Genomic DNA, 27885 nt, shown 5'->3' on the forward strand with positions numbered 1-27885 from the left:
CAAATATCTGAATTGTTAAATGGCACTCCGTCATGCGCTGTATTCTGTGCCGTGACACTAGAATAACCTGCAGTGTTCAAATGTCGTCAGCCATTTCACCAAGAATGTATTTCCTCCTGTCATTTTCTCTAGCTCCTAAACCAATTTTCCCGCAACCCCCATTAATCTAGGGAGTTTGCATCTTAAATTATCCTTATCCATCTGCGGCCATGGGATGTACTGTGGCCTAGCTCCTCCCTTCTCCAATAAGGGGAACTGTGTATACCAAGATCCGACCTCGGCTCTTACAGTCTGCCTATCCCTAGCAGGGACCATGGTTCCACATCGCCTTCTACCTGGCAATGACCTTTGTCTGCACACATATGGTGGCGATTCTCCTCTCACTATGCGCTCGTCCTTTAGGGTGCTCAGGATATGCTTATAGGATCAGGCGTCCTATCCTTAGGTTGTTCTAGATCTGACCATCTTACTTCCTTGTCTGACAGCATGCATCCTTCCGGATCACATGCGCTTTCTCCCTCCTCCCCTCAGAAGGCTTCCCTTTCTTCGTCTGACATATCTAGTCCCCAACTAGTCTGACTTTTGTCCCTTTCTCAACGTCAGCATGTCTAATGACTAAACAGGCTTTCTTCCTTGCCTCACGGTTGGGCAATTATAGATCAATCTTTTCCCCTGCTTCCCAATTCATCCTTTGTCCTCATTTCTTGATAAACTTTGTCGATTCTATCTCCGATACTTCCCATCTCAAAATCTTCCGCTAGTGTTACCATAGATAGTCCAGGTATTGCTTCCTTTAATGGAAGAAACTCCTAGGTTTACTCCAAATGGCTCTGTTGCGCCTTGTGACGAGAGAAACTTCTCTATATGGCTCCATATTATTACTGGACTCCGGTTCCATTAGCTCTTTCTGAATGCGATCAATTTCGTGTGCTCCCCATCTCCTTTTTCACTCCTTTTCTTAGTGTAATTCTCTTTTTTCTTCGCTTCCCATCTAACTCTTTCCTCCTCCTCTAGTCCTTTCTCCTTCCTTATTTCACTTCAGCTTCAGTCTTCTTTCCTTCGTCTCCGTATCCTTTTATCTCTCAATTTTTGTGCTTCCTCTTCTCTTTTTCTTGTCTATCCTGTTCTTAAAGTGCTCTCTGCCTGTTGCCATATTTCCTTTGCTCCTCTGTCCTTTCTTCCTTTATTTGCTGTTCTTCCTGATATATGTTTCTCTCTGCCGTCTATTCTCTCTTGGTTTTCATCTTCCCTCAACCTTCTTTCTCGTTTCCCGGTCTTTTTTTTATCTAGCTCGACTTGGTCTTCTCCTTGCCCAACTTACTTGATGCTTTCCCCCCCCCCCCCCCATCAAGTTTAAGCAATACCTGTCCACCCATCCATTTGATCTGTACGAGCATTCTCGTCAGCTTTATCCTTTTCTCCTTTCCATCTTTTAATCTCTTGTTCTATATCTGTGGTCCCGTTTGATCGTTCACTTTTCTCCTCCTTGCTCTGTAAGGCCTTAAAGAGTTCTTCCTTTATCTTACTTTCTTGTGAACTATCACCATTGCTATACGCAGGTTGTTCGTATATTGGATTGCTATATCCTGTCGCCGGTTTTAGTTCCTTTAACGGATACAGTCCTATATCTTCTGTACTATCGCAGTTTATTTCCGACAGAGTAGAGGGAGCTCTGGTTAAGCATCCATTCCTCAGTAGGCAGATCCTCTCACTCCTCCTGGTACATTTTCCAGAGCTCTAAAATAGCATCTTTTCTAATTTCTTTCCCATGAATGCTGGGTACAGGTATGTGGTCATGTGTTGCAAAACCAATTTCGACAGTGATCTCCCCCTCCCCCCCTTGTGGCCACGGCATGAACATCTTATCTGCTGTGCCTTTTACCCATTCTGCACTATACTGTATGATCTTAGGCATGTGTTTGGGCAGTGTTTTGCACATATGCATCAGTGGTGTCTCTTCTCCCATTTTGAGAAGTCCCAATCGACTGTCTATACGTACCAGTGTTTACACAAAATACATTTCAGAAAATAAATGAGCGTGCTCCACACTCGCCCCTCAAAGCATTTACTTCTCAATAATTTCAATCTACTCTGCAGTCAGCGCTGATATTGACCCAAGGTCGATAATAACTTGCCTCTAGCCAACATAGCCTGACGTTTTTTCCAACACTTCTTTAAAACATAAAATTCACCAAAAAAAACTAGTCGACTCTCCCATGCCCGTCATGACACCTCTTTTCACTAGCATCTAAAAATACTTAGATGGGAGTTTGAATTGTCTCCTCTCACAGATCCATCTGTGTGCAGCCTAGTTTCATCCACTGGATTTTGAGACAATACCTTCTACGTTCCTTGAACGAGGAGAAACCGGGTTTCAGACGCTACACGTCTCATCTCAACACTATCATATATCTTGACATTAATTGTCACACACTAAACAACCCCCCTTATTACCAATCACCAATAAAGGACGAGTGCTGGGAGCTATGGAGGTCACAGGAAGAAATACACGTTTTTCCTGAGATTTTACCAAGATTTATATGGGGCGGATGGGGTAGAGGATCACGGAAACATTGTCAGAGATAAACTTACCCACCCTAAGTAGGGAGCAGGCGGAGGCTCTGGGCGCACCGTACACAATAGAGGAGCTAAGGGCAGTGATCTGGGCATTGCCCACCGGGCAAGACGCCAGGGGGAGACGGCCTTCGACGGTTTTTATAAAGAATTTGCGGTTGAGGTGACTCTGAAGCTACTGCTAACCTTTGAGGAGGAGCGTCTAGCCCCCCCCCAGCATGAAATTATCTATTGTTCCGATATTAAAGCCAAGGAAAGCAGGCCGGTATTGCGAATCATCCTGCCTGATATCATTGATTAATCGGGACAGTAAAGTTCTTACGGCGGTCCTTGCAGAGAGGGTGAGGGGGCCATTGATCCATCTAGAACAGATGGGATATGTCCATGAAAGAGCGACTTCTCGGAACTTAAGGAGCCGACATGCAGTCAGACAGGACGCAAACCTGGTCAGAGGTTTGTGCGGTGGTAGCACTGGCTGCAAATAAAGCATTCAATTCAGTAGGGTGAGATTGGTTATGCACCACCTTAGAAGGATTTGGGGTGGGAGAGGGGTTTATGAGGCGGGTCCGGATGCTGAACTCTACACCGGTTGCGAGGGTACAGACAGGTAGATACGCATCTAAACAGTTCCATATACAGAAGCACGAAACATGGATGCCCACTATCCCCCATGCTGTATGTACTAGCCCTGCAGCCCCTTGCAGTGTTTTTGAGAAAGGAGTTTAGGGACACAGGGCTCCTGGTGGGCAGAGTACATCATGTGGTCTCACTATATGCAGACGACATTTTGTTATATGTGCGTAGCCCAGAAGATAACCTAGCGTCATAACTAGAGGTGTTGGATAACTTTGCAGCGGTGTCCGGGGTATTGATTAGTAAGGCAAAGTCCTGTATATTTCCATTGTCAGGATGGGTGGGAATAGAGAAATTATGCCTTCCGGAATTGGGACTGCTGTGGAGGGTACACACATTCAGATATCTAGCTGTTAACTTATCATGAGAGGAAGGCTCACGCGGAGAATACACTGCAGGCCAAGATGGGGCTGGCACGCTCAATTAAGTTTTGGGAGAAACTGCCTCACACACTGCTGCAAGCGGCGACTGCTTGCCTACTTGCTGAGGGAGGCACTGTGGTTGGGGAAGGGCAGAATCCGAGACCCTACCCTACCTCTTACAGTTATTTATGGTTCACTTCTTAGGCACATATACAGGAAGTATATCCTGTTTCATTACGCCCAGAGGGCAACATGGAGGGGATTAGCGGTTGTAAAAACGATCGAAATACATAAAACAAGTTACTTAGCCCAGGTAACATTCTTTCAATTGGATGTTCCTCCCATGTATTCCTCATTTTATGATAAATAGCTCTTGAGCTTTGCTGCTTCGGAAATTTCTTTCGACAGAGGGTGCTGTATGCAGTGTCGTCGAGTCGATGTTCCAAGGGCCTCCGTTCGACGTCATCAGTATAAATGGCTCATGCAGCTCCCGTTGGCTTCCGTTCCGTTTTTCCCCCCTTCTGAAGAGGAATTACTAAGCGTACCCAAGACCATAGGCTCACAGAAAGCATGGAGTGTAATAACACGTAAATTGTACGGCGGGGTAGGCTCGATGAGGAATACGTGGGAGGAACATCCAATCAAAAAACGTTAACCGGGGTAAGTAACTTTCTTCGAATGGATTGGGTCTTCCCATGTATTCGTCATCTTTTGATAGACTCCCAAAGCAGTAATAATTTGGAGGTGGGAGTACCAATAAAATTTAGATCTAATCATGGACCGAATGAGGAATGCTTTTGGAAAAAGTCCTCCCTGACTGGAGGATAAATACAGACAGTTGTGCTTTACGAATTTATGGATAGACAACCAAGTGGCCGCTGAACAAATATCCTTGACTGAGACACCCCTTTGAAGAGCAGCAGAGGTTGCCATGCCCCTTGTGGAATGAGCGCTTAGGCCTTCCGGCGGGTCCTTGTCCGCTAATCTGTAGCATTCGCCAAAAGTCAACCGAAAGGCCAAATTAGGGACCAGTATAGCCAATAAAAAGTTGGTCATCTTTGGCGAAATTTAGCCATTATGGATATATAAAAACGAGAGCCCGTTTTGGGTCCAGTCTATGTAGTCTCTCCTCCTCTTTTCCTGGATGAGGAGGTAGGTAGAATGTTGGCAAGGTAATTTTCTGTGACAAGTGGAGTCGGAAACTACCTTAGGTAAAAAAGAAGGTTTTACACTGAGTGTAACTGTCTTTATGGAATAACGTATGAGGAGGTTTGCAAGAAAGAGCATGCAACTCGCTTACCCTGCGGGCTGACGTCATTGCGAGAAGCAACACGGTTTTTAATATCAAGAGCTTTAAAGGGCGGTAATGTAAAATCTCAGAGGGAATACATGTCAAAAACTTTAACACAAGATTGAGGTCCCATACAGGTACCTTAAATGGAACTAGTGGGTATACATTAGTAAGGCCTTTCAAGAATTGGATATCAGGGGGATCTTAAACCATGAATCCTCCTCTGAGGAGCGCTTAAAAATGAAAGCAACTTGTAAGAGAGTAACTTGTTCTTCGAGGAGATTGGGTCCTCCGACGTATTCCATATCTATGACAGACTCCCAAAGCAGTACCAATGCAAGGAGGTGGGTAAAGAATTTAGAAAACAGAAATTTAGAATGCCCAATCAAATTGCGGAGTAAAGGACCGCCTTGCCAAAGGCCAGATCCTGCCCCTGGATGGAATCGAGGGAGTAGTGACGTACAAAAGTATGTACCGAAGCCCATGTGGCTGCATCACAGATGTTACGAATAGGAACACCCCTCTCTGTAGGGCAGTAGAGGCAGCCATACCCCTGGTAGAATGGGCCCGTAAACCGACCGGTGGGTCCTTACCCGCCAAGCGGTAACACTCAGATAGCCAAAATAATCCAGTGAGACAAAGTCTGTTTCTTCACAGCTTGTCCCAAACGCTTTCCAGCGTAACCAATGAAGAGTTGATCGTCCACTCTGACCCGGGACATGCGTGAAATATAAAAGCTTTACGCTCTCCTAGGATCAAGCCTATGGAGCCTCTCCTCTGGCTTACCAGGATGTGGAGGAGCATAAAACACCGGAAGAACAACCTTCTGGCCTAAATGAAATTCCGACACCACCTTCGGAAGAAAGGACGGACGAACTCTAAGGACAACCCTGTCCTTATGAAACACAGTGAAGGGTGGCTTAACTGAAAAAGTGCCTGTAACTCACTCACTCTGCGAGCGGAAGTGGCCGCAACCAAAAACACAGTTTTAAGAGTTAACAGTCTCAAAGGGCATGAATGCAAAAGCTCAAACGGAGCACCCATCAGAAACTTGAGAACAAGGTTCAAATCCCAACCGGGCACCTGGAAAGGCGACGGAGGGAACACATTAGTGAGCCTTTTCAGAAACTGGGAAATTAAAGGAATTTTAAAAAAGGAACACTTCAGACGGCAGATTAAATATGGACAGCGCCGCCAGGTAACCTTTAATGGTACACACTTGAAGGCCCCTGTGGGCCAAAGAAAGCAAAAAAGACAGAACCATGGGAATGTCACATGCAGAAAGATCCACATTCTTAACCCTGCACTAGTCGCAGAACTTACACCAACGGCAACGGTACAGGGACTTTGTTGCTGGCCGTCTGGCTGAGAGCAACACCTCCATCACGTCTTCAGGGAGGTCCCAATCCTTATACCTCAACCTTTCAGAAACCAAGCGTTAAGGTTGAGGGATCTGACCTCTGGATGGAGAACGTGAGCTCCCTTCCGTGAGAGCAGATCGTCGTGGAGGGCAGATGGACAAGTCGAGAAGGTCCGGGTACCATGTCCTCTGGGCGCACGCCAGACCAATGAGGATCATCCGGGAACCGAACCTCCGTAACCTCCGCAGCACTTGCGGAATGACAGGGACTGGAGGAAATGCGTACAGCAGTGGGAATGAACACTCCACCACGAACGCGTCTCCTAAGGCTCCTTTTGGAGTAAATGCCCGCGAGCAGATCCTCTCGCACTTCCGGTTGACACTGGAGGTGAAGAGATCCACTTGAAGGGTCCCCCAAAGGGCGAAAATCTCTAGGAGAATCTCCTGAGCCAACTCCCACTTGTGAGAGATTGCACTCTGCCTGCTCAGAGCGTCCGCCGTATCGTTTTTGTCTCCGGCCAGATGAACTGCCGAGATCGAAACTTCCTGCTGGATTACACAGAACCAGAGCTGCATCACCTCCCTGCACAGAGGAAGTGACCCTGCCTCCCCCTCTTTTTAGTTGAGGTAGTGCATGGCCACTGTGTTGTCCGTCAGGATCAGGACATTCTTCCCTCGCACAGTCGGCAGAAAAAGCCTTCAGGGCTAGCCTGACGGCCCTCAGCTCCAACAGACTGATATGGAGTCTGGACTCCGACGGAGACCAATGACCGCTGACTGTCACCTCGTTGGCATGAGCTCCCCATCCCGTGAGGGATGCATCCGTCACGATCGTCACCTCTGGCCAGGGTAGCCAAAATGGAGCCCCCTTCATCAGATTGTCTTCGACAGCCCACCACAGAAGGTCCTGGGCGACCGAGGACGGCACCTGAACAGGGTCTGACATCCTGCCGGAGGACTGAGACCACTGGAGCTTGAGTGCCCATTGCAAAGATCTCATCCGCAACCTGGCCTCCGGCACCAGAAGAATGCAGGATGCCATGAGGCCGAGCAATCTCAAGAACTCGAACGCTGGGAGACTCTGGGCAAGCTGAAACTTGTGCACCATCTGCTGAATGTGATGAGCCCTCACCTTGGGAGGAAAACACTGCCCCAGGGACGTGTCGAGCACTCCTCCGATGTACTGGAGCCTCTGAGTTGGTGTCAAATGGGATTTCAAGTTGAGGGAGAAGCCCAGCTCGTCAAGTGAGTGACAGGTGATGACAGATAATCCAGGGCTTGCTCGGGAGAGTGCGCCTTGATCAACCAATCGTCCAGGTAGGGGTAGACGTGAATCCCCCTTTCCTGAGAAACGCTACCACCACCATCAGATTGGTGAAAACCCTCGGGCGGAGGTCAATCCGAACGGCAGGACCCGAAACTGAAAATGCGAGTCGCCAACCGCGAACCTCAGGTACTTTCTGTGCTTGGGATGAATCGGCACATGAAAGTAAGCATCCTTGAGGTCGAAAGACACCAACCAATCCTGAAGTTGAAGGGCCTGGAGGACTTGAGAGAGAGTGACCATCTTGAACTGGTCCTTCCTGGAGGAGCTTGTTCAAACCACGCAAGTCCATGATGGGTTTCAATCCTCTGTCTTTTTTCGGGATCAAAAAATATGGGGAATACCATCCCTTGTTCCTCTCCGCTACAGGCACCAGTTCTATGGCGCCTTTCTCCAGCAGGGACAGGATTTCCTGCGCAAGGAGCGGATCCGGACGCTTCAAAGAGCTTCCCAGGTGGATTGTTGTGAGGCCTCTGCTGGAAAGGAAGACAGTAGCCATGGGCTATGAGCTCCAGAACCCACACATCTGAAGTAATGGTACGCCATTCTCCAAGATGCTGCGCCACCTTTCCCCCAAACGGCTAACCATGGCATGAGCCGGGGCCTCATGACTGAGCGGAAGCGGCTGCGGCAGTGCCTGAGGGAAAGGAGTCAACTGCCCGAGCGGCTTTGGCACCTCGAGTACCTTGTTTTCCACCTCTGGTACCCCTAAATTGCCCCCTTTGACTGGGAGCTCCCCTCGATCTACCAAAGGAAGAGTTGTACCGAAAGGAACCTCCCCTTCATTGCTGTCCCATAGGACGAAAAGGCAGAGGTTGACGTACTGCAGCGTGCAATGACTTTGCTGCAGCTTTGGAGGTCTGCAACCTCTCAATGCTCTCATCAGCCTTGCTGCCAAAAAGATGGACACCATCAAAGGCCATGTGGAGAAGCCGGGACTGCACATCAGGAGCAAACCCCAACTTCTGCAGCCACGCAAACCTGTGCATTATGGTGCTCGCCGCCATGGACCGGCTGGCACAGTCTGCCACGTCCAGACCCGACTGAATGGATTCACACATAGCATCCTTGCCATCTTGCACGAGGGCTATAAAGCCATCCCGTACCCCCCCCCCCCCCTTCGGGAATATGTTCAGCCGACCAAAGATGCACAATTCCACAGAGTGTGAGTGAATCTTGCTAAGGCACAAACGGAGTTGGCTGCCTTTAAAGCCATACCCCCAGATGAAAATACTTTCTACGCCCAACCATCATTATCGTCCCCAACAGGAGGGATGGTAGGGTATGCACTCTGCTTCGCTGGGGCCGTAGCTGCCTGCACCACCAAACTCTCCGGAGTGGGGTGCGTAGATAAGTAGCCGGGTCACCACTGGCTGAACGGTATTTTTTCGGAAGCGCCTTATTCACTGCCGGGAGACTCTCCGGAGCAGTCCAAGCCGCTGCCACCCTTCTTTGCAAGGCCATATGAAATGGCAACACTGGGTCAGTGGGTGGACCTTGGTCCAGGATGTCTGTCAGAAAATCAACAGGTGGAGGGGACCACCCCAAGTACTCACCCTCGATATGAGATGCCTGTACGAGGACTTGGCAAGTGTACCAGGCTCAGGCCTGCCAAATTCAACCTCCGGAGAGGTGTCAAGACCACTGGCGTCATGTAAGGGCTGACGTAGGTTTTCATTTGGCTGTGACCAGACAACAGGTCATCAGGAACCTCAAGAGGCACAACCCCCTCCTCATCCGACTCTTCTTCCACCTCTGAAATGTGATCCAAAGGCTGGAACAAATCCATCCTGGGGGGGGGATGACCAGAGAAGGGCTCAAACACAGGCCTCACTGATTTACTGAGAGCCTTCCTCAGAGTTTCCACGGCCCTCCGGGGCACCTCTGGTAAATCCTCCTCAAAAGGCATCGATGGAATCGGCGTCAACCGAGGCAACAACGGCTTTGAGGCCAGAGCCCAGATAGCCTCGGCGCTCCGACGGTCTCTACGGCGTCGAGGACCGGGACCTGGACCTGGCACGGCTATGGCGATCAACCTTGTCTGATCGGAACCTCAACGGCTCCCGATGATCGTGCCGACCACCCGAGCCTGAACGCGTGCGAGCGGTGGCTCTAGCTCGTTCCTTGCCGGCTTCTCTCGAAGGCACCGAGGAATGGTGCCCTGCGATTCGAAAATCACCATCATCTGCTGGCGGAATGCGTCCCATTCGGCCAGCGATGAATGCTTGTTGGGACAAGCTACCCGCCGTCTGCCGGAGTCCTCTGACAAGGACGGGGAAGGCGTTTCTGAGAATGCCTAGAAGAGGCAGAGGAATGGCGGGACCTACTCCGAGACCGAGACCCCCCCCTGGATTTATGCAAAGAGTTGCCCCTCGAGTCGTCGGTCGAAAGCCCATCAGATTTCGACTTGCAGGGTTTAGAAACCCTACCTACCGACAATTTCTTCTTCCGCTCCCGCATGGCCTTTGATGTCAGGAACTGGCAGTAGTCGGTGGCGTGGCTCTCGCCGAGGCACCAGAGGCAGATGTCGTGCGGGTCTGTAATGGACATTTTGGCACCGCAATCCTGACACTTTTTGAAGCCCGACTTCGGGGTAGAAGAAGAGGAAGACATTTTCACAAACGAAGTAGAAGAATCGAGTGCGCAGAGATTCCGAAGCGAACACGTTGACGGAAAAAAAACGGAACTGAGGCTACGGGCTCCATGCATCCTAGATATAACATCCGGTGACGCCGACCCTCGACAGAGGTCCTCGAGGACAGCGTATCCACGTCATCGATGCAGGACGCCTATGGCGAAAAAATTTCGGAGGCAGCACAGCTGTGGTCATTCCTGTCGTAGATGTGGAATAAGTCGAAGGACACAATCCCCTCGAAAGGGACCATCTTGAACTTGTCCTTCCTGAGGAACCTGTTCAAGTGTAAGTCCAAGATGGGTCTCAATCCTCTGTCCTTTTTGGGGATTAGAAAATACGGGGAGTACCAACCTTTGTTCCTCTCCGCTACAGGTACATGTTCTATTGCACCTCTCTAGCAGGTTCAAGATTTTCGCATAAGGAGCGGATCCAGAAAGTTGTATCCTGGTGGATGACCCGGAGGTCTTTTTTGTAACCTTGGGCTTGGGCATTGGGTTTCCAATGCCCAAGCATCTGAAGTAATGCCCTGCCATTCGTTCAGATACTGAGAAAGTCTGCCTCACACCAGGGCCTTGTGGGTTAAGGCCTCAGAGTGGTTTATAGGCGGCTGAAGCAACGGCTGAAGGTAAAGTTGCTGCTGCTTGGGCCGACTTAGCACCTCTCCCTCATCCACCACGAGGGAATATTCTCTGACCCCTTTGACCGGCTTGTCCTCGTCCTCTTCCAATTGAGGAGAAATGAAAGGACTTACCCCCTTCAAGAAGATGAGCCTGAATAGGGTTGTTAAGGTTGTCTAATGGAGACGCTAAGGGATTTAGCCACTGCGTTTGAGGTCTGCATCTTCTCCAAACTCTCATCCGTCTTGCTGCCAAACAACCTCAACCGCCAAGGGCATGTTGAGTAGTCTTGCCTGCACATCTGGTGCAAACCCGGACTTGCTCAACCTCACAAATCTGCGTAATACCGTTCTAGCAGCCATGAATCTGCTAATGCTGTCTGTAGTATCCAAACCTCACTAGAGACATTCACTCATTGCCTCCTTACCATCCTTAATGATCGCCAGGACGCAGTCTCTTTCTTCACCTTCCGGGATGTGATCAGCCGCCATGACAACACAGTCCCTCAGTGTAAACGTAAATCTAGACAATGTGCAAGTCACATTAGTGGATTTCAAAGTCATACTTCCCACAGTGAAAACTTTTCATGCCCAGGCATCCACTCTTGTCATCCCCGTTAGAAAGGATGGATGGGTAAGCTGACTTCCTGGTAGATGTTGCTCTCTGAACCACCAAGATTTCACGTGTGGGATGCTTGGTAAGATATTCTGTGTTACTGCTGGAATGTCTGTTGCAAAGTTTTTATTTCCTGCAGCCGCAGTTTCCGGGGTCTCCCAATTAGCAGAAACCTTCTGTAGTACCATATGGAAAAGCAAAATTGTGTCTTTCTAAGGACCCTGGTCCAAGATGTCAGTCATATCATCTTGTTCAAATGATGGAGTAGCCCTACTCCATCCCATAAATTCAATGACCTTTCCCATCAGTTTTCTGTACGATGAGTCAGCATGCTCAGAGGGGTCAGGCCTGCCAAACTCTAACTCTGGTGATGTATCCAAGCAACAAGCTGACTGGAGATAATCATACAAATCTCTGGATTTGTCAGAAATAAGTTCCTCTGGCACATTCGGGGTGCCAAACTGTAGACCAAATGGTGATGCATCATCATTAGAGGGTTGGTCTTCCTCAGAAATGGCTGAAAGACTTAAAATAGTCTTTTTTTAGGCAAAGGCTTGTAAACCTTGTCTTGCACTGTCGAAGTAGTTGTCGAAGGTGGCTTTGAAACTGGTGCCGTTTTTGCCGGCGTCAACCTAGATATCAGTGTTGACAGCTCAGGCACCAACGGCGTCAGCGAAGACTATGAAGTTCGATGCATTGTGCTTCTTCGACGGAACCACAGTTGGACTCAGTTCTCGACGACTTTTTGTCAGATTGAGAATGTTCTCGATGTGACACCGGCTTTAAGCTCTGCTTCGAAGGTGTAGTCTTAAGACTTCCCCTTGTCCTTATCCGCAGCGACTTGGCTTGGCCATGGCGCTTACTTTTCATTCGGGGGGGGGGGGGGGTCAAGGCCGCATTCTCGAAGATTTGCATCATCTCACTACGAAATGCGCCCCACTTAGCAGTGGAATAGAATTTCATAGGACACCTTAAAACTTCCGATGAGGAATCGCTAGAGGTCGAAAGTGACCTATGGCGTCTTTTCTTGGCCTTCTTAAAGGAAGACGAAGAGTGGTGCGAACAACTCCTCGATCTGGACCGATTTTTTGCTTTGGCAACAATCCCTCTACTCATTGGTCTTTTTCTCCTTCTTCGAAGGTGATTCAATGCCAACCTCCTGTTAGGGAGAATTCTCTGTTTAGGCTGAATTTCCCTACCTAGTGAGTCCCCCAGCAGCTTTGCTGGATTTCTGGGGTTTCTTTTTTTCTCCTGCCAAGAGTGAGACTCTTTTACCCTCACTCTTGGACATGTTGAAGTGTGTTTTCTTGGTTAACCTTGTGTTGAATGGGCTATGGGGTCTTTTACTCCATAGGGCCGCATGTATTTTTGTGATGTGGGTTACACAGCACCCTCTGTGCCGTGACCCAGGGGTGTCCTAGGGACTCCCCAACATAGACTCCATACCCTGGGACTGACTACTGTCTCCCAGGGCATGTAAAGTCACCAAAGACTTTGCTAGTCTTGAATCCTGAACAGAACCAGTACAAACCATCATATTGTGGACGTACTGGCTGGGGCAATTCGATTGCCCCAGGGTCTGTTAGTCGAGGGGGCACGTCTCCGTCCCCCCTGATCGAGTTTTGGCTGGTGGCAGTGGAAACTACTTTTTATATTCGACCGCGAATATTTCCCTATGGGATTTCCCATTGTTTTAGGCTAACACATTTAATTATTTATTTACGGTAGCCTTAAACACACCGCCGGTTTATATATTTATTTTTATAACTCCGGTTGGGACTTTTTGCCAAAACTTGATTCTAAAATGGCGTTGGTGTTCGCCTCTGTAACTCTGACCCAAAGTGGAGCCCTTTGTTCCACTTTTGGCGGGCTTCTCCACAGAAGCCCTCCAAAGTGGTGCCACTCTGTCTGGGGTACTTAGGAGGGGTGGAGGGGGATTTAGGCACCCTGGACTGAGTTACCTTGGTAACTCAAGTCGCACTCCGTCCTGATTGGCCCAAGTGGTGAGCCGCCCGGCTCACCACTTAGCATGTTTGAGTGACAGCTAGGCTGGGTGAATGGGGGTTTGCTGCATAAAAGCAGGGCTTTGGGGACTGGGACTTCAGAAGTCGCCACAGGACCAAGAATCCGACGAGGGAAGAGCTGAGCCGACCTGCTTCGACGACACCACCCGGTGGAGCCCTGCTGAACCGTCTCACCACTTTTTCCCGACGACCGAGGAGAACTCTTAACGGAGTGGCTCCTTCCCTTGACTGGTGGGGACAACCAGTTTTCGCCTTCTTTCCGTTCTTTGAGGTATCTCGTGGCCGCCTTGCCTGTGCCAAGCACCCCGGCAACCGGAATACCCCACTTTACCCCCATACCGCGAAAGTCGGTACCAACCCTTTAACCGGAGGACTCCGCGGCTGGTTTCTTCCCGGGCAGTGCAACGACCCTCTTCTTCTGCTCTTCAGCGAGAACTTCTTCTCCCCTGACCGACGTCGAGCCCTGCTGCCACTGCCTGGAACAACTGCCACCGCTGGAGGATCCTTTCCGCTTAAGGTACTGTGTTCCGCCTGGCTTCCCTTGCCACCGACTGTACGGGGTAGATTTAGTCCCCGGCTTTCGAACCTGGGAGTGCCTGGGACCCTTTGGCTAAACTTTCTGAGCCACTCTAAACTCTTTTTGACTCTTTGCAAGACTTTGAATCTCTAACTAACAGTGTGATCTTGGGCACATTTTCGCTCCGGCTACTCTAAGAGTGGGCCCTGCCTAGTGACTTTTGCTCACCTGTGACTTTGTGCTTCTTTGAGCCTATTGCAAGTGTTCTGGACCTTAGAGTGGTGTGTTTAACCCATTTCTGCTTTTTCTCTCCCTTTCTTGGAAACTACTAGAGTGTCATCTAACGTTAAGCACTCACCTCTGTTTTAATTAAGTGGTGTTTACCTAGAGTTGTCTAGATAGGAGAAAGGATTGAATCTACTTTCATTATAACTGTGTTGAAGTGCTTTTACTATATTTTTGCTAGAGTGTTTTTAACTTATGTGTATTTTAAATAAATAACTATATACTTTTGAAACCAAGCTCTGGTCAGTGTTTGCTTGTGCTATTGTGTTTTGGTACAGATTGTGTATACTTTACATACTGCCTAACTCTTCTTGAGAGAAGTCTGACTGCTCAGCCACAGCTACCAGGTAAATCTGGGTGGTACAGACTGCTACCAAAGGGGTTTACTGCTCTACCTGTAGTCTTAAATCTTTTGCAGTGTTCCCCAAGGGAACTGCACAGGTTTCTGCCTAACACCTCCCCACTGCCAGTTTACCTCTACACTCCCCAAGAGCCTCCTTGGTCAACGCCTGACAGGATCCATAGTCAGCGGTACGGTGTCCGGAGCCCAGACACCACAGACACACGCAGTGGCGGTCGGTGATTGACATTTTAGACCCACATGCCTGGTACTTTTTGAAACCCAACTTGGGTGTCGAAGTAGAAGAATACATTTTCTTAACGAAAATCTTTCACGGAAGCGTGATGTAATTCACTCGAAGCGTTCGCTCGGAAAAAGGGAACTGAAACCAATGGGCACTGCTCGCGCTATTTATAATGATCACGCTGACTGTCAAACGGAGGCCCTCAAGGGACATCGACTCGTCACTGCATACAGCACCCTCTGTCGAAAAAAATATTCTGAAGCAGCAAAGCTGGAGAGATATTTTTCATAAGATGAGAACTACATGGGAGGACACAATCCATTTGAAATATAAATACAGGGGAGGCGGAGACAAACCTACTAAAATGTATGAGTTTTCAGAACGTGCAAGTGCAGAAGGGAGGGGGAATGGGATAGGTGCTGTCGTGATCATGGGTGAGCAACAAATGAAGTGCAATGTAAGGTAAGTGTGAGCCTCCAGGACGGAGATTGAGCCGAGGCAAGTGCTGAGGATAGACAGAAGTTGGCGGTGATTCGTTGTGGGAGGTCATAGCCCCGTGGATGCATAAGGGCCCTGAACATCAAACAAACAACTGAGATTAGCAGAGGAGAGTTGGGGGTGGGGGAGGCAGAGGTAAAGATGCAAGTCTTAAGGAGCTTCCGGAATTTAATAAAGTCCTGCTCAAGACGAAAAGGGAGGGGAAGGCTAGTCCAAAGAAGGTAGCCAGCTGAGTAAAGAGATCGACTTCCTATCATCAGTTTAGCTAAACGCTTTACACATAATGAGTTGGTGCCAGAGGAGCGTAGTGCGCTAGAGGGGGAATATTTAGTAAGAGAGTTGCAGATAGTGTGGCCCTCAGCTCCAGAAAGCCTTGTGGATTATACTGAAGAAATTGAATTCAATCTGTGAAGCAACCGGGAGCAAGTGAAGACTTATTAGGGAAGGAGAGATGCAGTCCCTGGACTTGAGGCCAAGGATAATTATTGCTGCCATATTCTGGATTAGCTGGAGAGGATCCAGAGTGGAAGAAGGAAGATTAAGGAGGAGGCTATTGCAATAGTCAAGCCTAAAGAGAACCAGGGCGCGGGTAACATTGAGCTTCTGGGGGTAGGTGAGAAAAGGTAAAATTCCTTTGAGAAGGAAGAGCTGAACGTGGGATTTCTTGGCAATGTCCTAAGTGTGAGAGATGATGGAGAGAGAGGAGTCGAAGGTAACTCCAAGGTTTCTGGCAACAGAGGAGGGAGCAGGGGGAGAGCCCATGGAGGAAGGCCAGAGTGAAGGGAAGAAGTCAGGAGCAGGGGATCCAATGGGAAGGGTCTCAGTTTTGCTGGTATTGAGGAAACTATTATTGGAAGTGCACCAAGCATGGATGGCAGAAAGGCAGTCGGGGATGATGGAAGGTGCAAGAGGGTCAGCAGAAACTTTGAAGAAGAGTTGTGCGTCGTCTGCATAACAGTAGAAGTTGAGGGAAAATGAGGAGATGAGGAATGCCAGCTAAGAAAGGTAGATGTTAAAGAGCCAGGGCAAGAGGATAGAATCCTGGGGAACACCACAAGGAGAACGAAGTAGGAGAGGAAAAGGTGTCAAGGATGACTTAAGAGGTTTGGGTCAGTAAGGAAGGTCAGTCAGTCAGTCAGTCAGTCCTGTGCCTGCTCTGAGATACCAAGGGTGTTGTGGAGCCTTTGTATGAGGATGGAGTGGTTGGCTGTGCCAAATGCAGGTGAGAGATCAAGAAGGATAAGGAAGGCTGGGGAGTTTGATTCCAGGGCTGCAAGCAGTTTTTCACAGTATTTCAGAAAATGTTTCCGTGCCTCTGGATGCTCGGAATCCAGATTGATGGTTGTGGAGACCACCAACAAGTTCAGTGTGAGAGTTAAATTGGGACAGGGCCAACTTCTCCAGCCGTTTCCCAGGAAGGGGCTGATTGAGATAGGGCAGTAGGTAGCTGGACAGGTAGGGTCAGCTGATATTTGTTTTAAGGAGGGGGGCACACAAGGGAGAAGGGGAAAGAACCAGTAGCATAGGAGTGGTTACAGAGATCAGCAAGAGCAGGGGCAAGAGAGCCAATGTTGTCCTTGATGGTTGTCCTTGATGGTTCTCAAAGAGCAAGGGAAAACCTGTTTGGAAGAGACCTTCATGGAGCAGGCAACTCTGGTGACTATTAGGTGAGACAAGGAGGCGGGGGGTGAAGAGGGCAAAGGTGGCAAGGGGGTGAGGGATGGGAGTGTGTGTGTGTGTGTGTGTAACAAGGCTGTTCAGGATGTCCTGGGTTTTGGTGGTGAAGCAAGTGGCGAGTGCATTGCAGAGGCCCTGTGAGGGAGTAGGGGAAGATACTGCGAAGGGTTGGCTAGTTCCCTGCAGATTTTGAAATTTTCAGCCGTGTTCTTGGATGTGCCAGATACCTGCGCCTGAATGTGGGCCATTTCTTGGCACGGATAGCGTGTCTGTATTGCCTCTGGAGTAGGCGGCAGGCCAGTTTGTCAGAGGGTGCGCTTGAGTAACAGAAGGCAAAATGCTGCAGAAAACACGGTACTATAGACCTTAGGGCATGTGCTAAATGAGTAAAGTACCTCTTGGCCAGGGTTGTACCAAATCGAATCCCCGACCCATCATTCAATGCATGATTTATGTGAAAAAACACATATGCGGTAACATTTTGGATATACAGTTTAATTCTTGTACATATCGAGTTGCATAAAAGGCAAAAACAAAATTGTATATAAACACTAAATATAAACAATGAACAGCTAAATGATCTTCCATCTTTATTATTGAAATGAGGAAAGGAGAACAAAGGAGATAGTAGTTGAAAGTGGATAGAAACCCAGTGCTAGGGGAGAGGAAATGAATGTCTCTAGGTACAGACGTATTAGAAAAGAGTTACAGAACGTTTTATAAAAGTAAAATTGCAAGAGAAGTTCTAAACATAAAAATGATTTGGCAATTGCAAAGACAAATTTGGGTCTTGATCCATTACACCGGGGAGTTATGTATACTCTTGATCTAATGTGTATACCCATACAGCCTGTAGTCTTGATTCAGGGCTAAACCTCCTTTTCGACAGTGTAATATGGGATCAGGGTTTAGTAACAATTGGTCAAACTTTTATTTCTTTAACTTTTGCTAGTGTAAAAAGCCTTCATTGGGTCTGCCGTTGGGCTATTACTAAATTAGACTATTTTTTTGGGGGGTCCAATTTATGGGTTACATGAAAAGCCCTCATTGGGTCTGCCTATGCGTGTAGGGTGAGTAGAATGAAAAAAAAACAATTCAGTGTGCTTCCAGACAATCCATCGAGTCCAAAACGACTTATACAAATGTCCAATTACGGATCCAGAAGCAGACCCCCCCCCCATACTGCTGACCGCATTTCGGTAGTCTTATGCTGCCACCTTCATCAGGGTTGAATCAAGGTACCCTAGAGGTGTTAAACCAATCTCTAGAAACGTGAGATTGAGGCTGCATGCCAATCCTCGCATCTCCGTGACAACCTCGAGTAGGGGTGACTGGGACACTCGGCGTAGATGAGGCACAGGTTCACATGTGGTGCCTGTGTGGTAAATTAATGGTGTTTCTTGCCTTGTTCATGCGCATAGTCCAGTACGAAAGGCGTCATGGCTCTTCCAGATGTGGCCTCTGAATTGGATACCAGCAAGTCCTTCACAGCTTCATATCCATTGACTACAACAATAGGCTGATGCCCCATACACAGAGTAATCGTGTTACCATAGGTCTTTGCAAGCTGGCACGAGTGTGTCACCATGAAGCAAAGCATGTAGCACAACTAACGTGCACCTGAGGCTTGCCACTTCCGTTCCGCAGCTTAGTTTCAGGGCTGCAAGTTCAGAGTCGTACAAGTTGTTGCGCTTAGAGGCGGGCTTCAAGTGGATCCTCATGACAGGTGCAAGAACGTCAAGGGAGATGGTGATGGAAAGGTGGTAGTTGCTGAGAGCAGTGTAGGTGGCAGACTGAGTTGGGGAAGAGGGGTAAAGGTGGAAGTGAAGACAGCAGCTGACACTCGTTTCATCGGGCAGCTGTTCATGAACAAGGTTAGTAGGGCTTTTGGAGGTAAGGTGACCGGGTCATAGGGACCCAGGTGAGAGGAGAGAAGGGAGTGGTCTGACCAAGAGAGGGGCGATCATGGGAGATGGAGGTCAAAGTGGATAAGGGCGTCCAGAGTGTGTCGGACCAGAAAGGAGACTGGAGCGTGACAAGGATGGGCAGAGGTCAATGAAAAGAGAACGCTGTGCCAGGAGGTTATCATCAATTCATCTAAACCCATTCCATTTAATGCCACACCATCAAATTATATTCAACGAAAAGCACTACCATCGAATTACCTTTTCATGGACTATAATTCAATGGTATAATCGAAACTGGGGTTAGATTAAGGGTTACATTCGGGTTAGGGGGGCTGGGCGTGGGGGTTGGGTGGGCAGGGGCAGGTCTGCCTCCCCTGCTCCCCCACTATACCAAAAAAATATTAAAACATCACAAGGAGCTGACCAGTGCGATAGCTCCATGTGACGTTTTAACGTTACAAAAAAATGCATTGTACATGTAAAAGTGCATTTCCATTGAAACCAGCCATTTATATTTTCGATGGACTGGTTTAGATGGAAAAGCACTTTTACATGTAATAGATAGCCTGTCGATGCATTGGTAAATGTTTTTGGTTTCGATGGTGTGTCTTTTCAATGCTTTATTTCAATGAAATGATTAACATCAATTGGACACTCCTGGCAGATTCCTAAAGTCCCCTAGGAGGAGCAGGTAGAAGGAGGTGGAAAGAAAGGAAGAACAGAAAATCAGCCTATTCAGAGAGGAACAGGGAGGTAGAGCTGGAGGCCGGTAAATGGTAGCAATGGTCAGGGTGGAGGATGGAGAGATGACCAGCTTGCATACCAGGCTCTCAAATGAAGGAGGTTGGCCCGAGGACCCTGAACCAGAATAGTGCCCTTCCCACTTGGTGCCACCGTTAATGGCAGAGGATGAGAAAGGGGAGAGAGTAGAGATGAGGAGTCCATAGGTTTGGAGGGGGGTGAAGATCTGGAAGATGTACAGGCATAGGTCTCTGCAATGGTAAGGCCAGGATTTGCACCCAGGATGTCTTTTTTGTGCTTTTTCTGTCCAGATTTTCGGAGAGGATAGGTGATAGTGAAGCAATTAAAAAAGGACTGGCGAGATGGTGAGAGCCATCTCAGTGGCAGAGGAGAGATGTGAGCAGGAAGAAGGAAGGGTGTAAGGGCTGCACAGTCCTTAGCACTTACTCACAGGTGGTAAGCAGGGCACAATTACAATGCAAAGCAAAAAGGAGGTGCAAAAGGAATACAATGCAGTACACAAGAATGCAAGATGTCAGGCCACATTACAGTGAGGTGTGCAAAATATGGATGAGAGATGAAAAGCACACCCACCTAGCTAAGATTTTAAAATGGATTACAAGCTGTGCACAACAAAGGATGCGAGATGAAAAGCACACCGACCTAGTTAGGTAGGAAGATTTGGCCCAGGACTAAGGCGGTGCTAAGGAGAAACCTACTCTCCCCACATACCCTTAGCAGCGATTTATGGAGAATACACAGTGGACCTGACATTGGTCCCAATGGGAGGAAAAGGGGCTAGTGACGGTGGGCGATTTGCTTTCCCCAGAGGTGCTCATGGAGTTGAGAGAGAAGAGGTGTTTGGGGTGTAGTGGGGACAGTTCATGACATTCCATATTGGTGCATGAGGGGCGGAGGAAGTGACAGACTCCCTGAGCCTCCTAGAGGAAGATAGCACATTGGGCTGTTGTAGGATGTTTCGGGGGGGAGGGAGGGCTGTGTTGGGGGCGTATGGAGTGTCCAGATTGTACCAGGGACGGTTACCAAAGTAAGGCACAAAACAAATGGGATTTCGAGATAAGTCTGGGGGCCAGAAGTTCTCAAGTATTGCTAGGCTTAAGCTGACCCAGTACTATGTGCTGCATAAAGCCTATATGACGCTGTTCTCATTACACAATTCCCGGGATCGATGGGAGGGGAGTGCCCCAGGTGTTGAGAATGAGGGGCAGCCATGATGCACATGTTCTGGCCGTGCCCGGTAGTCAGGAGGTTCTGGCGAGAGATGGAATTGAGGTTCAGAAAAGAAGGAGTAACAAGATAGGACTGGTCGCCAGAGGCATGTTTACTCAGGGTGTTCCCACGTCCAAAGAACGCTAAACCAGAGAACAGATTGGTGGACCTGGCCTGGATGTTAGCAAAGAGGAGGATTACCAAGGCATGGACGTCTCGAAAGGGTCCAAGTATAGACGGGTGGTGGAATGATCTGCGACAGTGGTCCATAGCCGAGGCTACAGTATGGTCTAATGCTTTGTAGACAGAAATTAAAACGTTCAGAGAATGTGGCAGCCTGGAACGCCCTGGTAGTCACTTCTGGCCTTGCCGGATGATAAACCCTCGAGTTCCCAGGGTGGTAGGATGGAGGAGTGTGATATAGCGGAGACAGATTGAAGGTACAGAAGGCAGGATGAGTGGGACCCGAGGGAGGAGGAGGAGAAAGTGGAGGAGGAGGAATAGTAGGAGGAGGAGTAGGAGGGAGAGGAGGAGGTACCGCTGGTGGAACTTCTGTAGGTTGCAAGTCGTGTGTTATTAGTTGTTCTTGCTAGTTTGGAGGGGGCTGAGTATATGGCAGGGGCGGGGGTGAATACCAATGTTCTGATATTGAATATTGATTGTAACACTAAGGTGATGGCACAATGAAAAATAAAAAGATTTACACAAAAAAAATGTTTTACTCCAATCACAACAAAGTGGTTCCTTTCACTGCCTGAAGACAAGGGGTTCAACCTCCCCGAGGCCTGCCAGCCAAATTTACCAGGGCTTTTGCTGGAATACCAGGAAACCTGTGATGATCGCTTCATGTGTCAAAAACAACACCTGTATTAGGATCAACTCAAGGTCGCCAAGTTTCTTAATGGCATTCTCCTGATCAGCGAGGTGCTTAAATCCATGGGAGTTCCAACTGGCAATGTTAAAAGCCTGGTCTTTCAAACTGGGCTTCAGGCTCCTGTGGTTTCTTCCATTTCCAGTATCCATACCCACCGTCCCATCAGTTCCAGATCTTGTACAAGGGATGGTACTGCTGTGCCTTAGCCGTTCCCCATCCTCGGAAGGCACAGGTAAAGGTCGAGTCAGTTAAATCATGGCCATCTATACTCCTTTATCTTGGGTGATTTATGTGCACCAATAAATGGTTCTGGTCCAAGATGGATGGGATGTCAATCACTGCTATGTCCAAATTGTGATTCGAAATGAGTTCCACTCTTGAGATGTCCCTTGAGGTAATTAGTCGCAACGCCGGAATCGCATGTAGCTGGGCCAAGATGGTGCTGCAATTCATAATCAAGTCCTCTTCATCCTGGAAGACATATTGCATCATAAACCGAATATTTCTATTGGTCTGTGTGCCACCCTTTTGTTGATTCACAACCTGTCTCTCCAGTCACCCATAGGTTGAACCCCATTTCTTCCAGTGCTCCATTTTTGATCTTATGCCAGATTCTCTACTTGGGAGCATACACTTTTCTGAGCCAGTTCCTCACCTGGAAACAGATTTTGTGTTTTTGTTACAAATTCGGATAAGGCCTGTGATTCTCCTTTTAAATCAATTGTACTTCTTTCAGACGTGGTTTGCACCCTTTCATTATTCTTTTGGGCAGTTCTACCCAGCAGTGTTCTCTTTTTTCACTCAGTCTCCATCTTGATTGGCAATGCTATGGGATTTTACTCCAACTTTCAGAATTCAGCATCTCTGCTCTTTCGCAGAACGCTTTTCTCTTGGTTCAAAACGGTGTAGCATTTTTATTCCAACATCCAGTAATACCCCTTTCATCCCCTCCTGTTGCCTATATAGTACTTCCTCTTCCGACATTGCCAAGGCTCCGCTAACTTGTACTTCGGTGTATTCTTCCCATGTCCTGGCACAACTTGTTCAGTGGGGTCCTCCTCCCCACATGCTTCACCCTCAGCGTCTTGGGTCCTTTTCCTGCATTTCACCTCTGGAACAAGTTTAGGCCACACCTTTTCAGTTGCATAATCCTGGTCTCGAAACACCTTCTCCCTCTGTATATTGGTGTCCCTTCAGCAACTCATGACTCAATACTTCCTCCAGGATTAAGTTTCAAACTGTTGTGTCTTGTGTTCCCAGCCTTGGTCCTGCATAAATGCTTGCTTGAGAGAATGCCTGGTGGAATGTTATGTCTGTGGAATGTTGTGGTGGGAGTGCCCTGCAAGTTCCATGAATGTCAGTTGGAGTGGAGCAGCCTGTGAGAGTGGAGGCCGGTGGATGTCTCCTGTGTACCTCCCCATTTACTTACCCTTGAATTTACCTGATGTACATAACTTGTCACTGGAACTTAGTTAAGAAGTTCACGTCCATTACCTACAGTATCAGAGTTCTCATTTCACCCCGCCACACTGGTGATGAGCTGGCCAGGAACCTGCAGTTATCCAGAGTGAGCTGCACCTAGAAGGAAGGAAACCATTGAGACCACAGGAGGGGACATCGATGGCCCCCATGCCCGCAGAGGTAAGATGACCCCTGTCCCATAGCCCAACAGCAGTTGCATGGCAGGAATGGGGCAGCTGGGGCGGGAGTTGACAATATATGGCAGTTGGAGCATCATTTGGGCCACCTTGCAGTAGTTTGGCCACTGGAGGCTGCTGGGAGCCGAGTCTGGGAGTGAATGGTGAATGACCGGTTGAAGAATTTGGGCAGTTCCCAGTGGTGCCACCTGTAAGCATTTGGCCACTGGTGCAGCGCTCCCCACTGGAAGGGATTGGCAGCGGTCCTGGTGAGGATCTATCCTTTTGGCCACTGCAGGTTGTTGCTGGCCATAATGCCAACTTGGGAGAGGTATACGCAGACAAGCAATTTGTTTTTGGATGTCGTGTTGTGGAGAGAGTGCACCGTTGCGGAGCGAAGCGCACGGGGAGCCTGAGCTAATATGAAAGTTGGAGCATCTGGGAGGGACGCCATAGCTCGGCACTCACCGGGAGATGGAGAGAGAATGTTGACGTCCAAAAGGAACCCGGTGGTGATGGTGATGTACTGGCGTTGGAAACAATAGCTCTCTGTGCGCTGCATAGAGCGTCGCACATTGCAGGGTTCTTTTTTCTTTTTTTTCACATTGAGCTCCACAGTCATTAAGCGTAAAGAGTGTTGCACCAACTGGAACTGTTTTCTTCCGGCGTTTGTGACGTCATCTGACTTATACCATGAGAGACAGTTAAGAAGATACAGAGGTAATGTCTGTTTGTGGGGGGATGCGTGGCAGTTGCCTGCATTTTGGTGCTGCTGGGGATCTGTTCACGCAGAGTACAGCTGTGTTTTCAAGATGCTTTGCTGGCATTTTCTCTTGAAGATACACTTCGTTTTGACTGTGGTTACTGACTGGCGTCATTCACCCTGCCATCACGTTGGGGGCATGGTATCCCATTATACTTCAACAATATGGTGTTTACAGTTGCAACAATAGTTTTATAAAAATACATTGTTGTCCATGTCTGTCAATGCTTAGGATAGTTGTCATGTGAGGCCTTTTCTTGAGAATTGAAGTTAAGCACGGTTATAGCTTGAAGTGGAAGCATTGGTGTTTTGCTTGGGTATGATGACATGGATTGTGTGGGCTTCGTGATCATCTGACATGGCCTCTGTTTATTGGGAATTAGCTATTACCACAGAAACATTTGTGTGTCTTGAATACATTGAGTACCCATTCTTTGCCTCCACAGGACCATCAAAAATGTTGGACTGAATTAGCTCAAGGTATCATTGTAGGGTTTTGTTTTACTTGCTATGCCTTAAATGTAATTTTGCCAATGGATGGGCGCGTCGAGGGCCGTGGGAGCGTGTGTGTGTGTCTCTCTCTCGAGGGCGAGTGTGTGTCTGTCTCTCGAGGGTGTGGGGATGTGTCAAGGGTGTGGGGAAGTGAAAGGGGTGGTAGTGAGAGGGGTGGTGTGTGTGTGAGTGGGTGTGTGTGTGTGAGGGGGGTGTGTGTGTGTGAGGGGGGTGTGTGTGTGTTGAGTTTGTGTTTGTGTGTATAGCTCAGTGTCCACTTTTAGGGCTCGACCTGTCTGTGGTGGTGCAGTGAGAGCCTGACCTGGCCATGGGCCGTCCGGTGTGTTGGACACCTGGCACCGGCTTTATACGAGTGTTCTGCCACCCGTTTCACTTATTTTGGGGTTTGGAAGCCAGCACTAGTTTATAGGGCTGTTGTGCCACCCGTGCCATAAGTATTGGGGTGTTGGACACCACACTCAAGGGGGTTTCCTGCACATGCATTGGGGAGTTGGACACCGGCACGTTAGGGGTTGGTTCTCTCCACCTGCTGTGCACGGCAGTGGGTGCCTGTGGTCTGTGCTGCTTGAATCTTGATTATTTGTTCTGGTTTAGAATAAAAGAAGATGAAGGTTGTGCTGCGTTTCAGTGCACCTTAGTTGGCAACAGGATGAATGAGGGTGCTGTTTTGGGATTGTGTGGAATGGTGGTGTGTTGAGTTAGGGCTGGTTCCTTTGTTTGAGTGTCCGTTAGGCCAGCGACAGACAGCGTTTTGTATGGTTGCTTGGCTTCATTGCAGGTCGTTGAAGGGACGAGGTAGGCGGGAGCATGTCTCCTTGTTCTTCGGAACGGAGTGAGTGGGATTTACATAGAATTTTGGAGTTTGGTTTGGAGTGGAGGTGGTAAGCGTGTTGTTGGTTTTACACTTTGGTCGTATTACCCAGTGTATTTCCCTTGCGCTTCTTTACGTACCTTTATCTTGGTTTCTGTTGAGGAGGGAGATGTATTCTGTCTTGTGTTCCTCAACCTTGGGCCTGCATGAATGCTTGCTTGAGAGAATGCTTGGTGGAATGCTATGTCTGGAATGCTGTGGTGTGAGTGCCCCTGCAAGTTCCATGAATGTCAGTTGGAGTGAAGCAGCCTGTGAGAGTGGAGGCCGGTGGAGGCATCCTTTGTACCTTCCTATTTACTTACACTTGGACATACCCGATGTACATACCTTGTCACTGGAACTTAGTAAATATGGTCACTTCCCTTACCTGCAGTAGCAGACTTTTTCACCCCACAACATATACCCCCTCACCAACCGACAGTGATTCATATTTTCTATGCTGTGTTTCAATTTAGGTGAACGTAAACCCGCATAATTCAACTCCTGTTCGCTTTCACACAAACAAATATAGCAGCACTTAATTCTCGCCATACAAAGCTCAGAGATTTGGAGATTGATGGGTTGTTACGTAAAAAGGAAAACAAAATGCCTTTAAGAAGCCACTGTAGCATTCACACTAAATCCCCAGTTTACTAATTGGGCATAGACATAATAAAAGATGTAATGAGTTAGAGGAGTTAGACTGAAGAGCAGTAGGTGACGAAAGAGTTCAGAAACCAATATATGGAGGTGTAATGCGGCCTCCCAAAATACATTTTGGTTTCAACATACAACAACCTACCATTAGTTACTTCCATAAGCAATGCCCTTTGGTGCTAAGGTTTTAGCCAGCACCAGTGCCCCGTGAAGCACCTCTGCGAAATAAAATAAATTAAAAAAAACACTGTCCCCAGAAACAGTATCTCAACCACAATTATTTTAGTTTCACATCTAATAACCTTTATAAAAATACATTTTAAATTGCAATAGTAGGCTTTCATTTATTACATTGTTGGAAGGACATTGCATACAAATTGTAACATCTGAAAATGACACGGCAGAAGGGAATGAACATGACCAGCATTTTCAGCCAAAACAGCACGGGAAATCGCTGTGCAAGGTCTGCTCCAGTGGTTCATGGAAAACATTTTTTGCCCAACAAATACAGTACTGTTCATAATGATTGATCTCAACTGATTTTATGGGTGAGCAAAATTAAACAAACTTACTTTGCAATTCTTAATTTTCCAACTTCGCCTCTTCCTGTAGATTTTGCCCACTGCTGAGACAAGTATTTGGGCACCTGAAATGAAATAAATGTTCAACTTCAAGCATTTTAAATACACTTCTTTATTTGGACACACATTTTTTCCAAAAACAATTTTATTAAAGACACTGAGAAATGACGTATGCATGAACACAAAGATTACATTTCCAAGAGGCAAAAGCAAGAGTTTACAAATCAGACAACTCGGAACCCCACAACCGCATAAAGCAGAAGAGGCCTTCAACCACAACACCGCCGTTCAGACCAGGTTCAGACCACTATCTGCACAGTCAATAAAGGGCTTTCAGACAGACACATGCTTGCTATACCTCCCCTCGCATAATGCAGTAATTTTGTCCGCCACAGGCATATCCCAGATTTGTACCCACCACATCTGGACCACCGGACCTTCCACAGATTTCCAGTTTCGGGCAAAAGTCAGTTTAGCTGCGAAAAGTGTGTCCAATTAGGCTGGCCACTGGACCAGTTAGGGGAAATCTGCCATCACTCCCCATCACCTAGGAGAACCACCAGGGTATCCATGGGAAGCAACAACCCTGTGAAATAGTCAATTTTGGGCAGCACCTTCGACCAGAAGAGCACCACCTTTCCATATGTCCATACCATATGCAAAACAGAACCCACTTCAGCGCAGCAGTGCCAGCAATTTGCAGATTAATAAGCCGACATGCAGTGAAGCCTCTCCGGTGTGAAGTACCATCTGTGACGGAACTTGTAGGAAAATAACACATCTGTGACACATCTGGAAGATTTACGCATTCTCACCCATATACGCAACCACGCTTCATCCTCTATCGGCCCACCTAGATCTTCCTCCCACCTCCTCCTATATGGCACGCACACCACTGGATCCCCTGTGACCAGTACCTTATAGAATTTAGAGACCCCCCGGTCCAGAGAAACCACCCCCCTATGAACAACCAATTCAAAAACATTCATCTGCCTATTGGCCCCATGTTTTGTGGGCAGAGGGTCCAATGTCTTAATCACGCATAGCGAAACTGCTTGGTGTTGGGCAGGGCAAAGGTTTCCTTACACTCTTGAAAGGTCAGTGGGCGCCCATCCCTATATGACTGCTGCAGTGTC

At 48.1% G+C, this 27885-nt stretch overlaps 1 protein-coding gene across 1 annotated transcript in view; it reads right to left on the reverse strand.

Moving 5' to 3' along the window:
- The window catches only part of GTF2F2 (general transcription factor IIF subunit 2), a 1410422-nt gene that overhangs the window by 1121308 nt on the left and 261229 nt on the right, over positions 1-27885 (reverse strand). Inside the window, exon 2 of the mRNA XM_069639167.1 lies at positions 26741-26814. Coding sequence (XP_069495268.1) covers positions 26741-26814 — 74 coding nt within the window. The remainder of the gene's footprint in view (positions 1-26740; positions 26815-27885) is intronic.

Source organism: Ambystoma mexicanum, chromosome 7q, assembly GCF_040938575.1.
Source record: "Ambystoma mexicanum isolate Mex_15411 chromosome 7q, UKY_AmexF1_1, whole genome shotgun sequence".
Classification (NCBI taxonomy): domain Eukaryota; kingdom Metazoa; phylum Chordata; class Amphibia; order Caudata; family Ambystomatidae; genus Ambystoma; species Ambystoma mexicanum.